This window comes from Camelina sativa, chromosome 14, assembly GCF_030686135.1.
Source record: "Camelina sativa cultivar CO46 ecotype springtype chromosome 14, ASM3068613v1".
In the NCBI taxonomy this organism is placed as follows: Eukaryota; Viridiplantae; Streptophyta; class Magnoliopsida; order Brassicales; family Brassicaceae; genus Camelina; species Camelina sativa.
The window spans coordinates 5,924,260-5,945,573 of record NC_141893.1 but is presented as its reverse complement, the minus strand read 5'-3'; the positions used below and the strand labels follow the sequence as shown (position 1 = coordinate 5,945,573).

The 21,314-nt window shown below is 31.7% G+C and overlaps 3 protein-coding genes and 1 non-coding gene across 5 annotated transcripts; 1 reads left to right on the top strand and 3 right to left on the bottom strand.

The window, feature by feature from the left end:
* Positions 1–2: 2 nt before the first annotated feature.
* LOC104740034 (ninja-family protein AFP2) lies at positions 3–2,181 on the bottom strand. Its single transcript, XM_010460536.3, has 2 exons — positions 808–2,181; positions 3–667 (listed from the first exon to the last, which is right to left on the bottom strand). Exons 1-2 carry the CDS (start codon positions 1,475–1,477, stop codon positions 243–245), a joined length of 1,095 nt encoding a protein of 364 aa, XP_010458838.1. The 5' UTR covers positions 1,478–2,181; the 3' UTR covers positions 3–242.
* A 790-nt stretch (positions 2,182–2,971) lies between these two features.
* On the bottom strand, positions 2,972–5,816 carry LOC104740032 (nuclear transport factor 2-like). Of its 2 annotated transcripts, none has more exons than XM_010460532.3 (9): positions 5,488–5,816; positions 4,918–5,103; positions 4,450–4,753; positions 4,166–4,359; positions 3,955–4,072; positions 3,738–3,862; positions 3,576–3,641; positions 3,421–3,481; positions 2,972–3,333 (listed from the first exon to the last, which is right to left on the bottom strand). In XM_010460532.3, exons 2-9 carry the CDS (start codon positions 5,095–5,097, stop codon positions 3,089–3,091), a joined length of 1,293 nt encoding a protein of 430 aa, XP_010458834.1. In that variant the 5' UTR covers positions 5,098–5,103; positions 5,488–5,816; the 3' UTR covers positions 2,972–3,088. The 2 variants fall into 2 exon arrangements, with proteins under 2 accessions (XP_010458834.1, XP_010458835.1); XM_010460533.3 differs by having other exon boundaries at positions 4,918–5,099.
* A 75-nt stretch (positions 5,817–5,891) lies between these two features.
* TRNAT-CGU (transfer RNA threonine (anticodon CGU)) lies at positions 5,892–5,963 on the bottom strand. Its single transcript has one exon. It is a non-coding gene; the product is annotated as a tRNA-Thr (tRNA).
* A 7,370-nt stretch (positions 5,964–13,333) lies between these two features.
* On the top strand, positions 13,334–15,321 carry LOC104740031 (cytochrome P450 78A5). Its single transcript, XM_010460531.3, has 2 exons — positions 13,334–14,375; positions 14,491–15,321. Exons 1-2 carry the CDS (start codon positions 13,443–13,445, stop codon positions 15,106–15,108), a joined length of 1,551 nt encoding a protein of 516 aa, XP_010458833.2. The 5' UTR covers positions 13,334–13,442; the 3' UTR covers positions 15,109–15,321.
* Positions 15,322–21,314: the final 5,993 nt, after the last annotated feature.

Here is a 21,314-nt window from a genome sequence, read left to right as displayed (position 1 = left end):
GCTAGAGAAAGAATCATTTGATGATGATACTTTCATGTTCACAAATATTACACCCTAGAGAAAAAAAAAAAAAAAAAAAAAAAACATGAAAATCTTGATCTTCATCACGATTTGGGATTTGGCATTCATTCTTATAGCCAAGAAACCAAAGATCCAAAAGATAAAAAAACAACGAGAAAAATGAAAACAAAGAACAAAAGACCGCATCCGTTTTCTTTTTTTTTTGTACCGATTCTTCGATTTTAAAAGGTCGAAGAAGAAGTGTTGACAACGATATGGCGAAGAGGACGATCCACATCTCCTCCGCCACCGTGTTTAACAAACTCAGCTGGTGTCAAGAAACTGCCGTGGCAAATGCACATTATCCTCACTTCCTCTCCTTTCCCGTACTTGTATAGAATCCCGTCAACTCGTCTTCCGTTTGGCCCGTCCCCTTTCGTAAACACACACGGCATGTCGAACAAACCAGTGGTAGAGGTAGCCATCATCCCTTTGCCTTTCCTATCAACCGAGTCCTCTCGTCTCAGTCCTTTCTCATTCTCATTCTCATTCACTTTGTTGCCTCTTGTCACACTATTCTGTTTCTCTGTTCCGTTGCTTCCGCTATTAGATGAACATCCAGCCACGATCTTCGGGCTTCTTTCATCATTACAACTGTTTGATGATCCTACAACACATAGATTCTGATAAGTCTCCCTCCCACTCATTCTACTCTACCACAAGTTCAATGACAAATATAGAAACTATACCATAGTGTTACTACTAATCCAAGTCTAAGAGACAAAAACAATGTATTGAAAAATCTACCTTGTTGATTCTTGTTGTCCAGCTCTGATAAGCTAGATGAGCTACCTCCTCCAGTTGCTCCGCCTCCTCCTCCTCCATCGGAATCAACACAGAGTTGTCTATTAGAAGAAACCAAATGTCTCTGCAAGAACCCACTTTTGCTCGCAGTGACCCATCTCTCATTCTCAAAGGACACCGTTTGGTCATCAGAATTCCCAACTTTAAAACTCTGTTTCTCGCATCTCCTTCTCTTAGCTTCCATTCTCCTCAAAGACTGCATCTCTTTCCTTTTCCTCCATTCCTCTTCCATCTCCGCCGGTAACGACGTCGTTCTAACTAAACCGACAGTGTAATTCTCCGGCTCGGCCTCCTCCATCCCCGTCACAGTCGCCGTAGAGTCATCAAACGGAAGAGTCCCGATAACAGAGGAAGATCGTTTGAGCTTCCGAGGAGTCTTGTCAACTCCGAATCGACCTCCTAAAGACAAACCAAGATTCAGCTCGATCGCAGCCTCGTCATCGCAGTCTGTTTCTCCTCCTACTCCTACACCTACACCTCCACTTCCAACACCGTTTTCAGAAATGAAACCTCGTGACAGATCTCTCGGGTATTTATTTATGTCTAGAGAAAGATTTGGCGTAACGGTCATTTCTCTGTTCCATGCCCTTTGTTGTCTACTTGCTTCCCCCATAGATTCCGATACAACAGAAAGAAACTTTTTTTTTTTTTTTGTTTCTCCTATTTAATACTAAAATGATGAAGAAGAATGGGAAAGAAAAAGAAACTTTGAATTCTCACATCCGATCAAAAATCCAAAATTGTTATCATGGATTTAAACAGTAAAAATATGGCAAATTTTCACATAAAAGTAAAATTAGAAAGAGACTCCGGCGGAGTTGTTGTTACCAGAGACGAAGAGGTGGTTAATTGAAATTGAAAAGCAGAGACGGAGAAGAAGAAGAAGAAGAAGAAGAAGACTGTTTTAGACATTAGAGAAAGAAGGAAGAGAGAAAGAAAGAAAGAGACAGAGGCCTTGACTGAGAGGAGGCAAGTGGCCGCCGAGAGAGCTGCCTGAACGACACGTGGCCGGTGGATTACGTCGGCGTTTCCATAGTACTGCTTCAGGAAACGTGTCGTAAAGTGACTGAGTTACCCAGTGTCACGACACGTGTCTTCCAGGTAAAAAGATCCGTTTTCTCCTTTCCCCCCCCTTTTTTTTTTTTTTTCCTTCTTTTTTGTACAAGTTAAAAAATCTCATATCACAACCCCAAAAAATCCGTAAAAAAGAGAAATCAAACAAATAATTTCGTCTAGAGAGTAAGAAAATTATAAGCACTTGGTTTGAGCATGGTTGGTTTTGATTTCAGAATTAAAATTTTGGTCTTGTAAAATTGTGAGAGAGAACAATTTGAATATGATATAAATCTAGGCGACTCGACAACGTCACTCACGTGGGATAGACCATAAGGACCCCACGAAGCAAGCAAGTTGATTGTGAAAAAGTGAACTAAGGAGAATAAAAACACTTCTATGTTCATTTTATATATATTTTTTAAAAGTAATTAAATTACTACTAGTACATAAAAAGCAAATTCATCAATAGGCTAGTACTAGTATAAGCTTAAAAGACTAATCATGAATTCATGATAATATAAAGTACTAATGGTAAAGTTTGATAATTGACGACTAAAAAAATCTTTTGATGGGGAAGAGTTAGAGATTAACATAAATGAGCATATAGCTTAGTGAAACAAAATGGTCTGGTTATTATATAAGTGATAGTTAGGTTGGAGAATGAAATCTATAAATTGAAAAGAAGATTTTTTAGAATCCTTGGTGGGTCTCTCCTTTGTTGAGTCAAGTGGGGGACCGACGTGTTGAACCAACCATGCTACGTGTTCTCCACCCGTTGGTTTGTGTCATAGACCTTACTGAGCTAACTCAACTCATTCACTTTCCCCATCACAAACCAAGCCCATAAGTTGAGAGGGTTGGTTGCCGTTTCAATAATTCAAAGTCCTTTTTGTTTCTCTATCTGATTTGGTCAAATATAATTTTGGTTTTGGCAGACCGGACCAGACGAAGCCTTAAAGATTTTTTTGATTGGAAAGAAACAATGTAATCATCAAATTATTTGTCCAAAACAAGTTCTCAAATGAAAAGAGATAAACCTACTCCAAAAAAAAAACCTTCTAATCTCTCTCTTTCTCTCTTCCTATAAAAGTTTCTTCAGATTTTCAATTTTTCAAATGAACAAAATAACAACAACACATCAGAGTTTAAGAAAAAAAAAAAAACTCTTTTAGCCTCTGGATTGAGCATTTTCACTGCCAGCTTTTACTGTTCCGTTCTGGTGAACCTTTCCATTACCATTGTTAGATTCACCGTTGCGTGATTCGCCTCCTCGTCTATCATATCCATTTCTTCCATAGCCTCGACCTCCACCATTATAACTGTTGCCTCGAGGCCTAAAACCGTCGTTTCTGTAACCATTCTCGCTTCTGTAGCCTCCGTTTCGACTTGAGGGTCTTCCATTATCGTTGTTGCCTGCAGAGGAATCAAAGGTCTTTTACAATCTTGAACTTCAGATCTTGGAGACCAATACAAAGTAGTAAAGCTTTACTCTTAACTTACCTCGTTTCTCTTCTATAGAAACTCTTCGGTTCCCGATTCTGATGGCTAATTCTTTGTGAGCCTAGAATTATGTTAGCAGGACATCATCAGAAGAAGAATCTAAAAAATCAAAAGTTTGTAAGATATTTGGTTGATGTTGAAAGTTGAAACCATACCTGGAGGACCAATTTCGTAACTTCAGCAGATTCAAATGTCACAAACCCGAAACAGTTTCCCTTTAACTGAAAAATGAAAACGTTTTTGATGGTTCAAAAAATTCAGCAGTGGAACAAAGCAAAACATGTTTCCTCTAAAGATCCATTTGGATAACAACTCACCCTGTAACTTCTAACTTGGATACCATCTTTCTTAATCGCTCCAAAACCTTTGAATGTTTCATTGAGTTGCTCGGGTGTTGCGTCCATAGGCAAGTTTGCAACAAATATGGTGGCACCATCCTCGGCTGACACATGAAAATATGTAAATCATATTAAGACATAGACAAAAGTGGAAAATATTTGGTTTTCCTGAAATGTTAGAACATTGAATTCAAACCTGGTTGGTCGACTGTTTCAGCAGGAGAGTGTTCAGGAACAGGAGCAGGAGCTTTGGGTTTGGGAGCAGCACTTGGCCTTGTCACAGGCTTAGGCTTAGGCTTGGCAGGAGATTGGACCTAAAGCGTAAGTAGCAAAACATTTTAGATTACCTAAGTAAAGATAGCGCGAGAGAATTGGATTTTAGTACTTTACAAATAAAGAGGACTCACCATTGCTGCAAATGATTTCTTGGGAGCATCCACACCATTGCTGATATCATCCTTCACAACTTTTTCCTCCGGGGTTTTGGGATGTCCATTTGCTACAGCTCTTTCTGGTCTCTTCTCTGTAACTTCAGTTGTTGGTTTCGACGCAGGTTGTTGAGTAGGGATAGTAACTGGCTCAGCAACTTCATTTGTTGGCTCTGCAGATCATAATCAATATTCCCATGAATCCTGAAATGTAAAATTGATATTCTTGATTGACAAAAACACATTGGCAAATAAATACTCACCCACTGGAGTAACAGTTGATTGAACCACTTGAGGAATCACCTCCTCGACCTCTTTCTTGCTAGCTTCTGGTTCAACAATCTCATCAGCGACATACCTAAAGACATCGTTCAGGACAAAGTAGCTTCCATTCTGGGGCACAAGGAAAAAGGATTGAGTAAATCTCATTCTTTCACCATCTTTCACGGTCAGTAAACCAGTGACTAGAGTAACAACGCCATTCTTGTAAGATGCTTGTGAATCAGCAGTCAAAATCTGAATCTTTGTGTTCTGGTAATCGAAGGACATGATCTTGTCATTGATAGCCTGCAAACAAAATCAAAGAAACTCTTAAAATCAAAACTTTGCTTCCAAGTAAAAATTAAAAAGATTTTGCACTAGTTGGAACTCAAAAACAAACGCAGAAGAGACATCAACACCTAATCAAACAATGAACTTTTAAGATTCATCTAATCGAAACCGAAGCTTACTTTTAAGGATTTGACAGAATCCATCTCTCCATCGGAACCCGGGCGGCCTAAAACACTATCCTCGCGATAATACTGATACACTTCCGCTGGTGATTCATACAAGTGGTTGTAGTACTTCTGAACAAACGCATTGCCCACAGTGTGTGGATCCATAACTGGAGCATTCGATTCGAGTGCCATCTCTACCTAATCCCAAGAAAAGATTCATTCATTAGCGTCAGACAAACAAAGTAATGATTCTGTTTCATCTGAATCAAACAAGAAAACTCAGTACAAATCCCACATTGTCAATTCCAATCTACGCAAAAGGAATTCACAAATCTCAGTAGATCCTATAGCTTTACTTTCAAGACTTTTGCCAAGAAGTGAATCTATAAAAATTGAACTCTAAAGATCTAATCTTTAAGGCTACACTACACTTTGAAGTAAAAATAAAAAGAAAGGCTCAAGCTTTTACAGAGGAATCCACAATAAAGGAGAAGACTTTACGGGTAGATTCTATAAAACCTAATTGAAAAAGTGCAAAAGATGAAAGAATAGGGTATACGAACAATGAACAAAAGCAATTACCTTGGACGATGAGAAGAGAGGAGCAGAATCAAAATCTCAGATCAGTTCGAAGAGAAGGAAGAAGAAGAAGACAGAGTAAAGGACACAAGAGATATGAATATAATATTTATATATAGGTATGGTGTCTATCTTTTTAGGGTTTTGACTTAGAAATCTCCGACGAGAATTGGGGATTTTTGTAGGGCTTTTGCTACAGATTTTATTCAATTAAACATTATTATTTATGGTATAAGGAGGGAAATTTTCCTCGAATTGTTTTTTTGACGATTACATTTCTCGAGTAATGGAAAATTTGTGGCTAAGAAATTGGGAATGTCACAAAAGAAACTAAAGAGAGAAAATAGGCAAGTTCAAAATAAATATTTTTGTAAAAAGGTCAAAAGAAAAAGAATAAAGACGAGAAAAGCCCCCGGCGAGGATCGAACTCGCGGCCTTTCGCTTACGAAGCGAACGCAATACCACTATGCTACGGAGGCTTTTGAGTAACTTATAAACTACATTATTTAAATATAATCTGAAAATTAACATAGATTTTAAAGAGTGGTAACATTAATATGATTAAAATACTAAATCTTAAAATTAACATAGAACAGTGCGGTTATATCAAATCTTAAGAGAGGTTTTTTGTAGTAAAAACGAATTAACCTATAGGGAAAAAAACATACCCACAGAATTATTTATGTGCTAGTGTGAATGTGTTTTACTGTACGATTCATTGTCGGCCCAATTACTAGCAAACGGTTCGTACAGCCCATGAATCATCAGACTTAATAAAAAGGAATGTGTGCTCGAGTTTTACAGGGAGAGAGCCACATACACAATTAGGCAAAGATAACAAGTTATACTTATTTATAAAAATTTATAATTTTATCACCAAAATGAAGCCAACGTAATTATGGTGGGAAATGTTTGAACAGAGCATGCGATACGAGCTATAATATATCAAGAAGTGTTTCACGAAACTTTTGTGAACATATTTTAATCTTATTATTAAGCTTAACCGGTAAGATTTAAAAGCAAAATAAAACAAAAACAAAAAAGTTTAAGGTTGAACAACATATACGACCAGTAAAACACTAAAACAAACCTCATCTTTCTATTCATAGAATTAAATTGTACATCTAACAACAAAATTTGAAGCGAAAATAATAACTGAAATGCTTAACTCACGTTACCGGTAAGTACTACTAAGAAATGTTTTTAATAAACTATTTTGACTTCATTTTAGTGTCACAATTTTTTTTTTGCTTCGTTATTATTTCTTTGATAAAAAACATATAGACACCAAATCTTGGGAAACGTGTACACATGCATATTTTTGTTACTTAGAAAATGACATTATATATAAATTTTGCATAGTAAATAGAAAGCATTAATCTTTCTATTAAAATCACTCTGAAAAATAACAAAACAAATAGCTAATGCGAAAGTAACTCAAAATGTAATCATCGGTTTTGTATATATGTGTTATAAAAAAAATCTGTACTGAATTTTAGATATAAAAGAAATTTTTTTGAAAAAAAGATCCATTTATCCAAATAGAATGAGATCTCAATATACAGTTTATGTTCACAAATATATTGATTTTTTAAAAATATATACCCAATTCATATCCTTAACCACATACCAAACAAGGAGAAAGGAAATAGAATGATATCACTCTGGTTTGGTTATGTTTGAACATGCACCTTTTCATTTAAGATTTAAAACCACTCTGGTCTGGTTTGGCCTCTCACTTTCCAGTTCTTTTCTTTTTTGTTCTTACATGTTTATTCCTACGCTTTACATTTAAAATCTATTTTGGTCTCACAGCAAAAACAGCTGTCAATAGTAAAAATACTCCTGATGTACTGATGTAGTATGTCTTTTCCAAAAAAAGATGTAGAACATGCACCTTTTCATTTAAGTTATTTAACAGTTTCTAAAAAGTCATACATGAAGTTCTACATATTAACTAGTTTCAAAAACTTATTAACTAGTTTCAAAAACTTTATCAATTATTTTATTTGTTAACATGCAAACTGATAACAAAATCTTTTAAAGTATAGACATGATAAAATATTATTCTAAGAAAATTAAAATATGAAAACAGTGTCAAATTATACTAGTATATAAAATGATGAAAGTGATAAAAATATTTAGTGAACATATTTGATTAATAAATTAATTTCAATTATTGATATTTTAAAATTACGAATTTAGATAGTAAAATAATATCTGAAATGAAATTTGAAATTTATCAAAAAAAGTTCACTAAAATTTAGATAGTTATGAGTGGTAGTTGTGATGACATTACAAAAATATTCTATATACATTAAAAGATACTCAAACATTTAATATGATTGATTCAAAGTTACAAATTTGTCACATTATTCTCAATCTATTAAAAATATTGTTACAACAAAGTCATTGATATGTAAATGATGTATAAATGCATGTAGATCATATGAGATGTTTGTGGTGTATAAAACTAATTTGTTATTTCTATTTTGATGTTGTGTTATTTCAATTAAAACATTCTTCATAAATTTAATATCAAGATAAAGTTGTAGTTTATTTATATTTATGTTACATGAATGCAATTATATGTATTTATCTACTTAGTGATCAAATTTTGTTAAAAAGTTAAACTATTATCAAACATTTCTCTATTGTTTTTTTATGATCAAGCTTTGTTATTTCATTCAACACCGTTACACAAATATGTAATGTTACATAATTCTATTTGTTTGATCTAATTTATGATTTTGTGTGTAAGAGAGAATTGTAAGAACATTGCTGGATCCAAAATATTGCAATCTTTTGTCTTTCTAACCAAAAATTATCATATATTTTTTTGTGACAAAAATAAATATGTATGCTTTATGTTTTGAACTTTTGATTTTGTTTCTTTGTGTTAGGACTTTTACCAAACTATTTCATGTTACTTATGTTTTTGTATAAGTTATAGCTATCTTACTAAATAGGTATGTAAATCTACAAAATTTACAAAATACTCTGATTTTTCTAGTTAATGATACAAACTCTAATTTAAATGAATATATGTTATGTGACACAATTACATTTGTTTTGAACTACTTTACACATTTGTTTTTAAAAGTGAATTGTACCAACAATATGTGTCTTCATATATTTACTGACTAAAGTGTATCAAATAGTTTAACGGGTATATAAAAAAAAACATAAAGCATTTTTTTTACAAGTGATAGATAAATATGAACACTTCATATTGACAAATAAATATGAATACTTCATGTTTTTATTTTATTATTACAAGTTATATCTCTAATCAAACTACTTCAGGCTGCATAAATATATTTTTTGAACTATATCATTATCTCGTTTTCAAGAAAGAATTGTAATTGCATGTATTTGTTAATCAAAGTCCTACAAATAGTTGAATTAATTTATGAAACTATCAAGTTTTTCTGTTTAATGATAACTAAAATAGGAACATTTCATGCTTTGGTTTTGCTCCTTCTTATTATGATTCTTCTAAAAAGTATTGCATGCTACATAATTCATTTTTAAAAACATTACTCATGTTCTTGTTGTAAGAAAATAATGTAACTTCATTTCTATGTAAGTATGTATTTATCAGTCAAATTCTACCAAATATTTCAATTACTTCCAAAATAAATATCATGATTTGGTTTTGCCACATAATATTACAATTCTAAATTTCCAATCAACTTGTAGACGCTTTTGCTTTTAACAGAATTGCAGCTACATTTCCATATATTCATGTATTTATTGGTCATATTTGATAATAATATAACTAGCTTATATTGTTTGAGAAGATGTGTATTAATTTACTAGAATACTAGAATATATCCCGTGCTTAAAGCACGGGTCAACATTTAAAAAAAAATTATGATATAATAATAAAAATTATTGTTTTATTTTTTAAAAAGTTATTTTGTTTGAGATAATATTTATTTTTAATTGTTATGTAAATCTATTAGTCTATTTGAATACTAATTATTTTAGAATATTATAGTATTTTATTTTTGACGTATTATTACAGTTTTATATTGTTTGTTTGTTGTATTTGCATCATTATTTTGTGAAATATAAAATAGTAATTTAAATATTATAATTGTGAGCAAATAAAAATTATTAATTTAGCATCTATATAAATTTAGTTTTATCAACCCGCCGATATGGAAATTAAAACACACATTTTCATACATTTAATAATATATCTTCGTTTTAAAAAATTCAAATCACAACATATGCAGAAAAATATGAATTTTATTAATTATAAGTAATATATGAAAATTCAAAACAATTTGTAAATAAAATAAAATAAAGATGATAGGAGAATCATAATTTAAAATCTTAACAAAATCTTCGAATTTAGTTATCAAAAATGATTTTATTGTATATTTGGATATAAAATCTTAGTTTTTAAAATTCTGATTAGTTTATATATTTTTAAAAAAATAATTAGTAATTTCGTCCATAATTTATTAGAGAGAAAAAATATTTTTTTAGATTTTTTTAGATTATTTAATATTTGATCTGTGAGTGTTTTTTATTTTTAATTAATTATATTTAATTTAAATTAGTTAACTAAGCTTAATTAATTTTTTCTAATGTCAAGTAATTTTTTATACATTTTAAGATTAGTTTCATATTTGTACTTTCCAATTAATATAGTAGAATTATGGAATAACATTGTTTGTTATTAAACATGCAGTATTATAAAACATGTCTCCATTACTTTGATTTTCCATAACTAAATTCGTTAATAAATTATAAAAAATTAAAGAATCGAGTCCGATTACTCATATAAACTAATATAAAACTTTTAGCGAATAAAATAATAATTAGCCATAGATAATATTAATTCAAACTTCAAAGAAATGTAAAATAGTGAGTAAACAAATGGTAAAACATTAAAAATATTTGTTATTGATTACAACGAAAATTATATGTCATATACTAATCACAACCGATAAGTCTTTTTAAAAGTGAACAATTTTCATTACTAATCTATTAAAAATCATATAATTAATCAGTTAATAAGTTAGCCAAATAATTTAATAGGTCAATATGAATTAGGGTCATAAATACATAAAGAAAATCAGAACCATGAAATCAATCAATTAGTATTAGTTGGTCCATTTACTACAACTGATACTAAAAGTATATATGTCAAAAGGAGATATGGGCTTCGCTGTCTGTCAAGTAAGTAATATATACACTAATATAAAATACGAAACAGTAAATTTAAGCAGTAGAAAGTAGCTGGACGAAGCAGGCCTAAGCCTACAACACTAGGACTAGTAGACCATAACACATCACAGAGCTTTACGTGTTTACTAATGTCAGCTTTCTTCTGTATTTTCTTAATCATCACTGCCCTTTGTCTCCCCTTAAATTTTACTTATATATATTATATTTCTTCTCTACGCAAATCCTAGTACAAGTATATATATTAATTTATGTATCTTGCACAATTGTGAAGTAAAATTGGCAATGTAAAAATTGAAAAGAGCACAACAACAGTGATGTGCATAGTGTTACAAAAAACTACAAAGGACCATCTCTCAATCACACGGCAAAGATATTTCTTCTTCAATTATGATACTGATATTGACTTTACTATTGATTTGACTCCTTCCACGTGTCTCGTAATGTTAAATCGAATAGTGAAATAAAAAAGCCTCGAACCTTTGAGATGCCTCCAACGCCTAGCCATAACGATTTTATCTTCTGTTCACCATGTGAGCACGCCTTGCCAGATGTATTAACTGCACCGTTTGCATCTAACTCATATTTATGAGTGTGAAACAAAAACAAAATGGAGTTAATACAGAGAAGTCACACTTTTGTTTGCCATTTTTGAGTTGGTGTTGAAAATTCTTTTAATTGGTATTTGCCGTAAAAAAAATTTAATGGAACAGTGAAATGAATAAGTGATAACAATTTGATTTAATTAGAAACTAGTATTCATCTTTCTTTTTAGATTCTAGTCGTTTAAAATTGTGGAATGATGAAATTGTCGATTGTTAACCACGATTTTCACATTTGATTTCACGACTGAAGTGAGTGTTTTTTTTTCTTCTTAAGTTAAAAAAAAATGTTTTCAAATAAAAAAATTAGTATGCCACACTAAAATATGAATAAATCCGTACATTTAATAGTGGCAAAGACGGCTACGATTCCCTCATATCGATTCTTCTTTAACATTCTTTCTCTTTTTTTATACTAACGTTTTCAATGGTGATTGAAAAAGCGGGACGTTTTTGTATAAAAAGGAAAACCGCATTAACTTTTTGTACTGTCGTATTTAATGAAAAACGCCTCACCAATAAACTTTCTCCAGATATATAGATATATAGTGCGTATCACCATAAATCCGCTTTTCTTTTTCTTTCATTTATTTATAATTATAAAAATGATACATTAATACTTGTCTAAATGTGTACTAAAAGAAGGTTTGTGTTAAATAATAATTTTTTTTTGAGTTAAAAACAAGATGCTTATGCAAGAAATAATTGTATTACAAATAACAAAATAAATAAGTTAATTTACATAAATTGTAAATAGCAAAAAAAAGTTAATTATTTATAAATAAATATTTTTAGTTGTGCATAAATATGTACATAAAAGTTATATTTTAGTTTAAATAAATTTGATTATTTTTTCATCAATACAAATTAAACCAATAATGTATAATTAACTGATTTATTTTTTTTTAAATTATAGTTTTCTCTAGAACAAAATTATGTTTAAATCGATGTATTTCTTCACTATTTTAATGAACACAAATTTACATGACTAATTTAAAATAATTTTTGGTTTTTAAAGTTTATAAATAATAGATGGAATTACTTTTTCATTGACAATAAAGACAATTTAATTTATGATATATTTGTTTATAATGTTTATTTATAATATCTAATAATATTAAAAACATTAAAAAATAAAAAAAATTATATTAGTTATTAATAAAATAATAAGAAATCCGTACCGCAAATAGTTTTTTACCAATCAAACATTATTTTGAACCGCATATTTTACATAAACCGCATTTATTCCGCAAATACTTTTGTCCTGCACGTACTGCAGTTCAACCGTACCACACTATCAAATCGTTTGTCCCACGTAACCGAATTCGCAATTACTACCTTAAGTACTATTTTATAATTTTGGTTCATTAACTTCCACCCATTTGTTGAAAAAAAAAAAAAAAAAAACTTCCACCCATTTAATTTTAAATTGTATCCGGAGAGCGAATGGATCTTTTCGAATAGATTAGCTGTTTTAGCGTGAGTTTGATATTGATATTATTCATGTGATGTTCAATGTTTAATAAAATAGATCGATATGGTAGTAAAAAGCTTATCCTATTAATCTAATTATGTATTCCAAAAACAGTTTTTATTACATGATTGAAAATATCTTGACTTTGTTCCAATATTTTTACGCATGACACAACTACAATTTGCCAATTATTGCAAGAAAACATACCAAATCTTCACACAAACCATATGAATCACACTATATTGTCTCCTGATATTTTATACCAAAATGATGGGTTTCGATTATTAGAAAATCTCCAAAACCCTTACAAAAATAAACCATTTTTACCATCAAACCATTAAAATTTATTTTATTATACTGAATATAAATGTAGCGATTTTCAAAAAAGTTTAGTAAATAACAAAAGAAAGCAACATAAAAAATCGCTCCACCAGTAAAAAACAAATTGACCAACAATGCAATGCAAATACAATTTTAAAACATTTAATTCATCATTAAAGATTAATACCTTATTAATAAGTTTTTAAAAAAAATATCAACGATGCAACTAGTAAATCACATCTATTTAAACACTCTTCCCATGCACAAAACACTTCACATCTTCATCATAAACTCTAAACACCTCATCTCTCACACTCAGAACACTCTATCTCTCTCTCCTTCCATAACTCAGCCGAGAGATGTCTTCGGAAGCTTACGTTCTGTTCTTTAACAACCTGAACCTTCTCACCGTCGAAGCCTTTGCTTTGATCTCGCTATTCGTAGCGACCGTTGCTTTCTTCCTCTCACCAGGTGGGCTCGCATGGGCCTGGACCGGGTCATCCAAGAACCGGGTTGCGATTCCTGGACCATCTGGTTCTCTTTCTGTCTTCTCCGGCGTTAATCCCCACCGTGTTCTAGCCGCTCTTGCAAAACGCTTCAAGGCCTCCCCGTTGATGGCGTTTTCTGTTGGGTTTTCGCGTTTCGTCATCTCTAGTGAACCGGAGACTGCTAAAGAGATTCTGAACAGCTCTGCTTTTGCGGACCGGCCGGTTAAGGAGTCAGCTTACGAGCTACTGTTCCACCGTGCGATGGGATTCGCACCGTATGGTGAGTACTGGAGGAATCTTAGGAGAATCTCTTCCACTCATCTTTTCAGTCCGAGGAGAATCGTGAGTTTCGAAGGTGTTAGAGTTGGGATCGGTATGAAGATGGTGAAGAAGATCAAGAGCCTTGTCACGTCTGATGCTTGTGGTGAAGTTGAAGTGAAAAAGATCGTTCACTTTGGTTCTTTGAATAATGTAATGACGACTGTCTTCGGTGAAAGTTACGATTTTGATGAAGTGAATGGAGTTGGGTGTTTCCTGGAGAGGCTGGTGAGTGAAGGCTATGAGTTGCTTGGGATATTTAACTGGAGCGATCACTTTTGGCTTCTTCGTTGGTTTGACTTCCAAGGAGTGAGGAAGAGGTGTAGAGCTTTGGTCTCTGAAGTCAACACTTTTGTCGGCGGAATAATTGACAAACACAAGATGAAGAAGAGCAACAATCTTAATGGAGAGGACTTCGTTGATGTCTTGCTTGGCTTGCAAAAGGATGAAAAGCTGTCTGATTCTGACATGATTGCTGTTCTTTGGGTAAGCTACTTTCACTATTTTTTTTTCCTTCGGAGAAAACTTTTAATCTTTGAATGTGAGTTTTATTTATATTTTGTATCCAAGGTTTTAATCTTTTGATTTTTTATTTTTTAAGGAAATGATTTTTAGAGGGACAGATACTGTTGCGATTCTAGTAGAATGGGTTCTTGCTAGAATGGTTTTGCATCAAGACATCCAGGATAAGCTCTACAAAGAGATAGCTTCTGCTACAAGTAACAACACTAGATCCTTGTCTGACTCCGACATCCCAAAACTGCCGTACCTCCAAGCTATTGTCAAAGAAACCCTAAGGCTCCACCCACCTGGTCCACTCCTCTCATGGGCCCGACTCGCTATCCACGATGTTCACGTAGGTCCCAACCTTGTCCCTGCAGGAACCATAGCTATGGTCAACATGTGGTCCATCACACACGACGCCAAAATCTGGACCGACCCTGAAGTGTTTAACCCTGATAGGTTCATTGGTGGTGAGGATGTGAGCATCATGGGCTCTGATCTTAGATTGGCTCCGTTCGGGTCCGGACGTCGCGTTTGCCCTGGTAAAGCAATGGGTCTAGCTACTGTCCATCTTTGGATTGCTCAACTGATTCAGAATTTCGAATGGGTTAAGGGTTCTTGTGATGTTGAGCTCGCTGAGGTTCTCAAGCTGTCTATGGAGCTGAAGCAGCCGTTGAAGTGCAAGGCTGTTCCACGGAATGTTGGTTTCGCGTGATGTATCATCGGTGTCGGGCACTTGTTTAATGAACTATGGGTAGCACTACTAATTAATAATTAAGGTGGGAAGGAAGTTAGGGTTTTGGCACGTTGGTCGAACTTCTTTAGGGTTTTGGTGTCAGTTTTCTATTTTGCTTTGTCTTGCTTCATGTTATCGTATCCCCTCGGTTTGCTTTTCAATGTTTTCATATCTATAAAATTGATTAGCTAAGTATGCAGTGTGCAACTCTCTTACTTCTTTCCAAAATATCGCCTACTATGTTTTCATTTTCTTTGCTTTTCCTCTGTCAAGTGCTATATAACTGATCAATTATGCTTAAACTGTCTTAGTATCTAAAAGTGCTTGAATAGTTGAGTTTTGCTTGAAAGGAAATGGAGTGATATCATCATAGAGGACCATATCACTTGTTTATGTTAGCATGTTGAGCAACGTGATCCGAATACCTTACATGTGAGTAAATCATCGGGTAGTGGAGATTAGACCAGCCTATTATAATGTATCATATTTTGGATCAGCTACATTATTTTCTTGTTACACATGCTGATTCATCATTACGACATGATCAAAATTTCCAATCTGAAAGTTGGAAAATTACAAAAAAAAGAAAAAAAAAAATACACCATTTAATATTCATCTATGAAAATGATGTTTTAGTGTTTTACATAAATTTAATGTCTTTTATGCACGATAATTCTACAAATCCTCGTCAAATTATATTAATTCTGGCAATACTGGATACTAACATCAACTTTCAAATGGTTTAGTTATTCGGATAGAGTCACTTAAACGTATTCATTAAGTGCTATACGTTCTAAATGACCGATACATGATTACATATTTAATATTTGTTGTTCACTGAAAAGTTATATATGGGACTGGAACTAATGTTTTGGCATATTTATTGTATACGATTAAATTTGTAATGTTAGGCCTTCAATTTTTTTTTTTTAAACACTCTTTTTTGGTGAATTGTCAGGTTAGAAACCACAAATTGATAAAATACTGAAAATTAAATTTTAAATGTGCTTGAAAATGACGTAGACAACAATATGAGAGATAAAGGAGTCAAGAACAATAATCATAATTCAATATATTCCTCTCTTTTGTTTTTCTGGAAGAATATAGTTTGTCCGATAGGAACTCAACACCCTTAAAAGTTCAATTTTTTTATTTATTAACATTATGTATATATGGATTAGATAGAACTTATGCGTCATTTGCATTAAACATATATTACAAGATCGTATCCTCGACGTTCCTCTTTTTTGTTTATAAATCTATCCATCGTTAAATTAACTATTCATTTTCCTTTCACCAAAATAAGTATTCATTAAAAGTACAATTCAGTAATTAACAACTCCAGTGCACTCCTAATTTAATTATATCGTAGAATAAGAATATGAAAAATGCACATGAAGAAAATAGAAGGATCATGTATATATCTGTTTTTATAAGATGAATGTGTTTTATTATATTATGTATCACAATTTGAATAGGTTTATTTGTTTGCCAATGTATCCATTATATTCTATTTTTTATCGTTTCATTTGCTTGGTAGTTTGTCTACATTTTGATATAGATCTAAAACAACTGAATTGGAATGTTAGGAGCGGTGACGTGTTCATATTATATTTCAAATCATTACAAAATTGAAAATTTAGGACTGTTTCTTAGCGTTCAACTTATAACGATTATGTATTATAATACAAAAGGGTGGCTAGGGTTTTTATGCTTTTGGAAAAGAAAAAGATGTTTGCCTTTTATGATAAATAAAAGTGATACACATAATTAGTTCAACATGTTTGGGATTTATTGTTGCAGCGGTCTTAATTATATTTCAATTCGATAATGACATTATTCTCTCTCTCAAACTAGCGTTACGATCACATGTATAATCAATGGCTGATATCGAACATATAAATGTTCTTATCGAAGGTGCTAAAACTTCTCACACAACAAAAGGATATATATATATATATATATATTTACGTACATTTTAAGATTTAACTACCCAACAAATAAAACTTTTCATTAGGCCAAAATAAGTGCAAGTTGCTTTCTTTCCCATTTCTTTCATTATTTTATTTTTTTCCATATTCCCCTACATCGATTCTTCATATCTCCTTCATTGTAGATATGATTGATTCGTCACAAGCGCATTGGAACCAAAGGATCGATGTTAGATATATAGAGTAAATAAAATGCAAAATAAATTATGTGGTCACATAATATATATATACTTTCTTACAAGATTCACTAGGTTAGCTAGTATCATCATTTAAACTTTCCCAAGAGAACATGTAATTTATATTATCACTTCAAAGCGTTCTAATTTATCTAGGAAAATAAATGACCCTATATGTGAGCATTTAGTAAATGAAAGGGTTTTTTTCCAACATTAAAAAGTACTCCTTCTGTATCACAATATATAATGTTTTAGGATTTTTACATGAATTAAGAAAAACATTTAATGTTCAACAATAAATGTATTATTTATTTATAATAAGATATTTTATAATTATTAACCAATATTTCATCAAAGTTTTAAATTTTTGTTTAATGGTTTTTGAAATTTACAATTTTTTTTGCATTAATTGATAAGAAAAAATACTAGAAAATTATCATTTATGATATAGAGGAAGTAAATTCAACTCTCACTAGTCTGTTTTTTTTAAGTCTTCATTCATTCCAACTATCATAATAGTAGTATAAAATTGAATATTTAAGAGCCTTCCTGGATAATCTCTGCCTCTCATTGGGCAAGAGAATTGGATCCTTTGTCTTAGGGTTGTAGACACTAATTAATTATATCATTACTATTTTTTTTTTTTTGCTTTTGATGATCTTCAAGTGGCTCAGTTAATGATTACGATTCTTTTCTAAAAGCCGAATTTAGATGCTTTTGTTAAAGCCAAATATTCACTTGCAACTTATAACAATCGTGATTTTACCAATTTTTAATACATCAAAGCCCAAAAAGGCTATGTATTTTCTGCGCCGCTCATTACTCAATAGCACTCCCAAGAATATGAAAAAGTTGTATACACTACATATAAATGGCCAAGTACGTAATTAGAAATGAACAATTAATTAAGCCTTGATTATTTTACGAACTAGTATTTACGAAAACAGATTTGGCTTACTTATCATCAGACGCATCCCTCTATATATTTCAACAAAAATGTGTATTATCGTTGCAAACCTTTAAATTGTATACAATAAAATAAAGAGGGGTATTGAGTTTGACATTCTAAAGGATTTTAGAGTATCCTTAAAATACTTTGTTATTCAATTAAGGATTTTAAAAAATCTTCTTAAATCCTATGTTATTCAATTAAGATTAATAATATAGAATCTCTTGTTATTCAATCAGTAATTTTAAAAACCTACTTGAAATCTTTTGTTATTTAATTTATCACAACTTTTTTAAAACTTGCTACTTTAGATGATTTTAAGAGACTTTCTTTTGTTTTTTAGTTGAAAAGTATGACAATCAAAATCATACCTATAGAGGTGAAATTTTGAAAGATTTCAGAGAAAAAAAAAAGACTAAAAATCTTGAAGCCAAAAACTCCCACCAATCATCAGCCACCTTCTCAACCAGTCTCAGCCTGAGCCGTCAAAGTTTTTGGGTTTGCCGCAGCATCACCAGAGGCAGAATAAAGGGATAATGAATTCTATTGGTTTGGATCAGTTTCTAAGATTAAGCTCATAGAAAGTTCGATCAGATTATTATTTGGACAAAAAAAAAAAACATCACCATTGATCCAACTATTGATCAGTTTCTGGGTTTAAGTTTTACATGAACTGAGGACTATTGATCTGATTTTCTTTTGGTATTGTGTTGTAAAATATTATAAAATCACCCAAAGTTCAATAGTCAAATCTCATAGAATTACATTTCATTTTCTTTTCTTAAAATAGAAAAACTCTAAAACACAATCAAATCTCCTAAAAACTTACTAAATCTTTCAAAATTCTAAAATATTAAAATCCTACCAAATCCTTAAAACATCAAGTTGAATAACCCTCAAAATGAAGTTGGGAGTGTACATGAGTGTATGTTATTTTTACTCTAAAAGGTTAAAGGTTACCTAATTTAAATGATTTTTAAGTTACACGTTAAATAATTATTTATTGTACAGTTTAATAATACTGATACTTCATATCTACAATATCTAATTCAAACTTTGCTTTGCAGCTTAAGTACTAGTATGAGGAGTGTATTTTGTGTTGTTATATTTAAAAATGAATTAGGTCCTCTTATGTTTTACTTCGTCTTTCAATTCCTCAATTATTTGTAAGATTTAATTTTGCAAGGAAAATTTCGGAAGTTGTAACATTTCCAACTTCCAATAAATGTACGATTTTACAAAATTTGATTATAGAATTTGCTAGGACGCTAATGGGCTCTCTTTTGAAAGCTTAGGCCTTCAACAAGGGGCGATCCATATGCCACTGCCCATAAAGAACTAAATATAAACTTTCATTAACCAAAAAAAAAAAAAAGAAACAACATAACACTCAACAAAAACATGGCAATTGCTTCGGGAGTTTTGAAGAGATCTGGCATTTATGTGCGTACTGCTCGCACAATCACCAACTTGAAGAAGAAAAAAAGAGCGAGGGTAGTTTATGGTCCTAAACTTGTAGTAGCAAACTAGTGTTAGGCCTCAATTAATGTGTCTACAGACCCACTAAAGAATATGATTGATCCACCAATATAAAATTTATAACTTCTCTAGGATGATAGCCCTAGTTTCACCTGCTATAGCCAAGAATCCTAGTATTACTAAACGCATATAATTTGTTGGATTAAAATAGCTATTAAGGTCACTATCATGACCTCAATGGTTTAGGTGTGGATCATTATAAATTCCAAAATTGTTAAACAAACTTTGCTGGAGAATACCGAAGAGGTGGTTATTCAAGGAATTAAACTGAATCAACATTCTTGTTTGATGCAAACAACAAATTTAAAAGCTGCTGCGGGATTTCTCAAATATGAACAACTTAATCGAATATATGTTTTCTCATATTTGTCTTTTAATCTAACTTTTAAGTACCAATGTACCATATGTTTTTTTTTTGGTTGATTTGTTTCTGGTTCTAAGTTTTGAGTCTTTGCGGTAAAACTATAGAGACATGAAATTTGGACATAATAAATAAAAAACGACTACTGGGTCCATATATTATTATTACCTATCTTTTGGGTAAAAAGATACTGTAAATGTTTTTTGGATCCATATACTTTGTTTTACATATCATATTATGTTCTGATAGTCTTACTTATTATCTGAAAGATAATCATTACAGTTTTTTTCATTTCAATTTGGAAAAGCTAATGTAAGAAGGAGTCATGTGTCCCACAACTTGGGAGTTTGTCTGGTCTCTTTACCTGTCAGGGAAGCAATGCGGTGTTGTTTCCATGTGCAAACAATTTTCTATCCATATTTTACAATCATTGTACTTTATTTTTCCTGTTTTCTATTTTTTAAAATAAAATTTTGTTATTTTTCCCTATTTTTAATTAGCGTAATACTAAAAACGTAATGATTCATCTTCAATAATTAGTTATGCAATTATGTAGGAATATAATTAGTTAAACACAAAAATCCTAATCCATCGGTTTAGTGCAGAGATATCAGATACATGTTAACAGAGAGACACCATGATTCATTTAGGTGTGTGTGTGTATTATCACGAAGGATGGTGATAATAAAGTATGTATTTTTCGCAAAGATATGATCTTGCTGGTACCAGTCTCCATCTATCTCAATATTGAGTGGTTCCTTCACATTTTTCCCAAACCCTACACACACATTATTGGATGGTTTCTCTCCTCTTTGAGAATGAACGAATATGAATGCCATACATGGTAACATGGATGGATATGTAATAAGACAAAAGAATCGTCGCGTGGGCTTCTTCGCGATAATCTTCCTCAAAAGTTCTAAGAAGATTTTCTTACACGCGTGTGCTACTTCGTGAAAGACGATTAATGAGCCCTCATGCAAGAGGCTCTCATCTTTTGGACATCCAAGAATTATAAACTTAGAAAGCACAGTATAATTAACATATTAAGTCGTTGATTATTCCTTAATTCGACTGATAACTAAATTTTGTACATCTTGTTCCAAATTTTCCTACTAGTTGGAGAATGATGACATCGCATGCCATCCTATAGACATCATAACCATTTC

What these genes read in the sequence shown, in the direction of transcription:
- LOC104740034 (XM_010460536.3), bottom strand. Translation starts at nt 1,477, where the DNA reads ATGGGGGAAGCAAGTAGACAACAAAGGGCATGGAACAGAGAAATGACC. An exon ending in GGACAACAAGAATCAACAAG is followed by an intron (nt 668 to 807) that starts GTAGATTTTTCA and finishes TATGTGTTGTAG; the next exon opens with GATCATCAAACAGTTGTAAT.
- LOC104740032 (XM_010460532.3), bottom strand. Translation starts at nt 5,097, where the DNA reads ATGGCACTCGAATCGAATGCTCCAGTTATGGATCCACACACTGTGGGC. An exon ending in AGAAATCATTTGCAGCAATG is followed by an intron (nt 4,073 to 4,165) that starts GTGAGTCCTCTT and finishes CTTACGCTTTAG; the next exon opens with GTCCAATCTCCTGCCAAGCC. An exon ending in TCCAAGTTAGAAGTTACAGG is followed by an intron (nt 3,642 to 3,737) that starts GTGAGTTGTTAT and finishes TTCATTTTTCAG; the next exon opens with TTAAAGGGAAACTGTTTCGG.
- LOC104740031 (XM_010460531.3), top strand. Translation starts at nt 13,443, where the DNA reads ATGTCTTCGGAAGCTTACGTTCTGTTCTTTAACAACCTGAACCTTCTC. An exon ending in ACATGATTGCTGTTCTTTGG is followed by an intron (nt 14,376 to 14,490) that starts GTAAGCTACTTT and finishes TTATTTTTTAAG; the next exon opens with GAAATGATTTTTAGAGGGAC.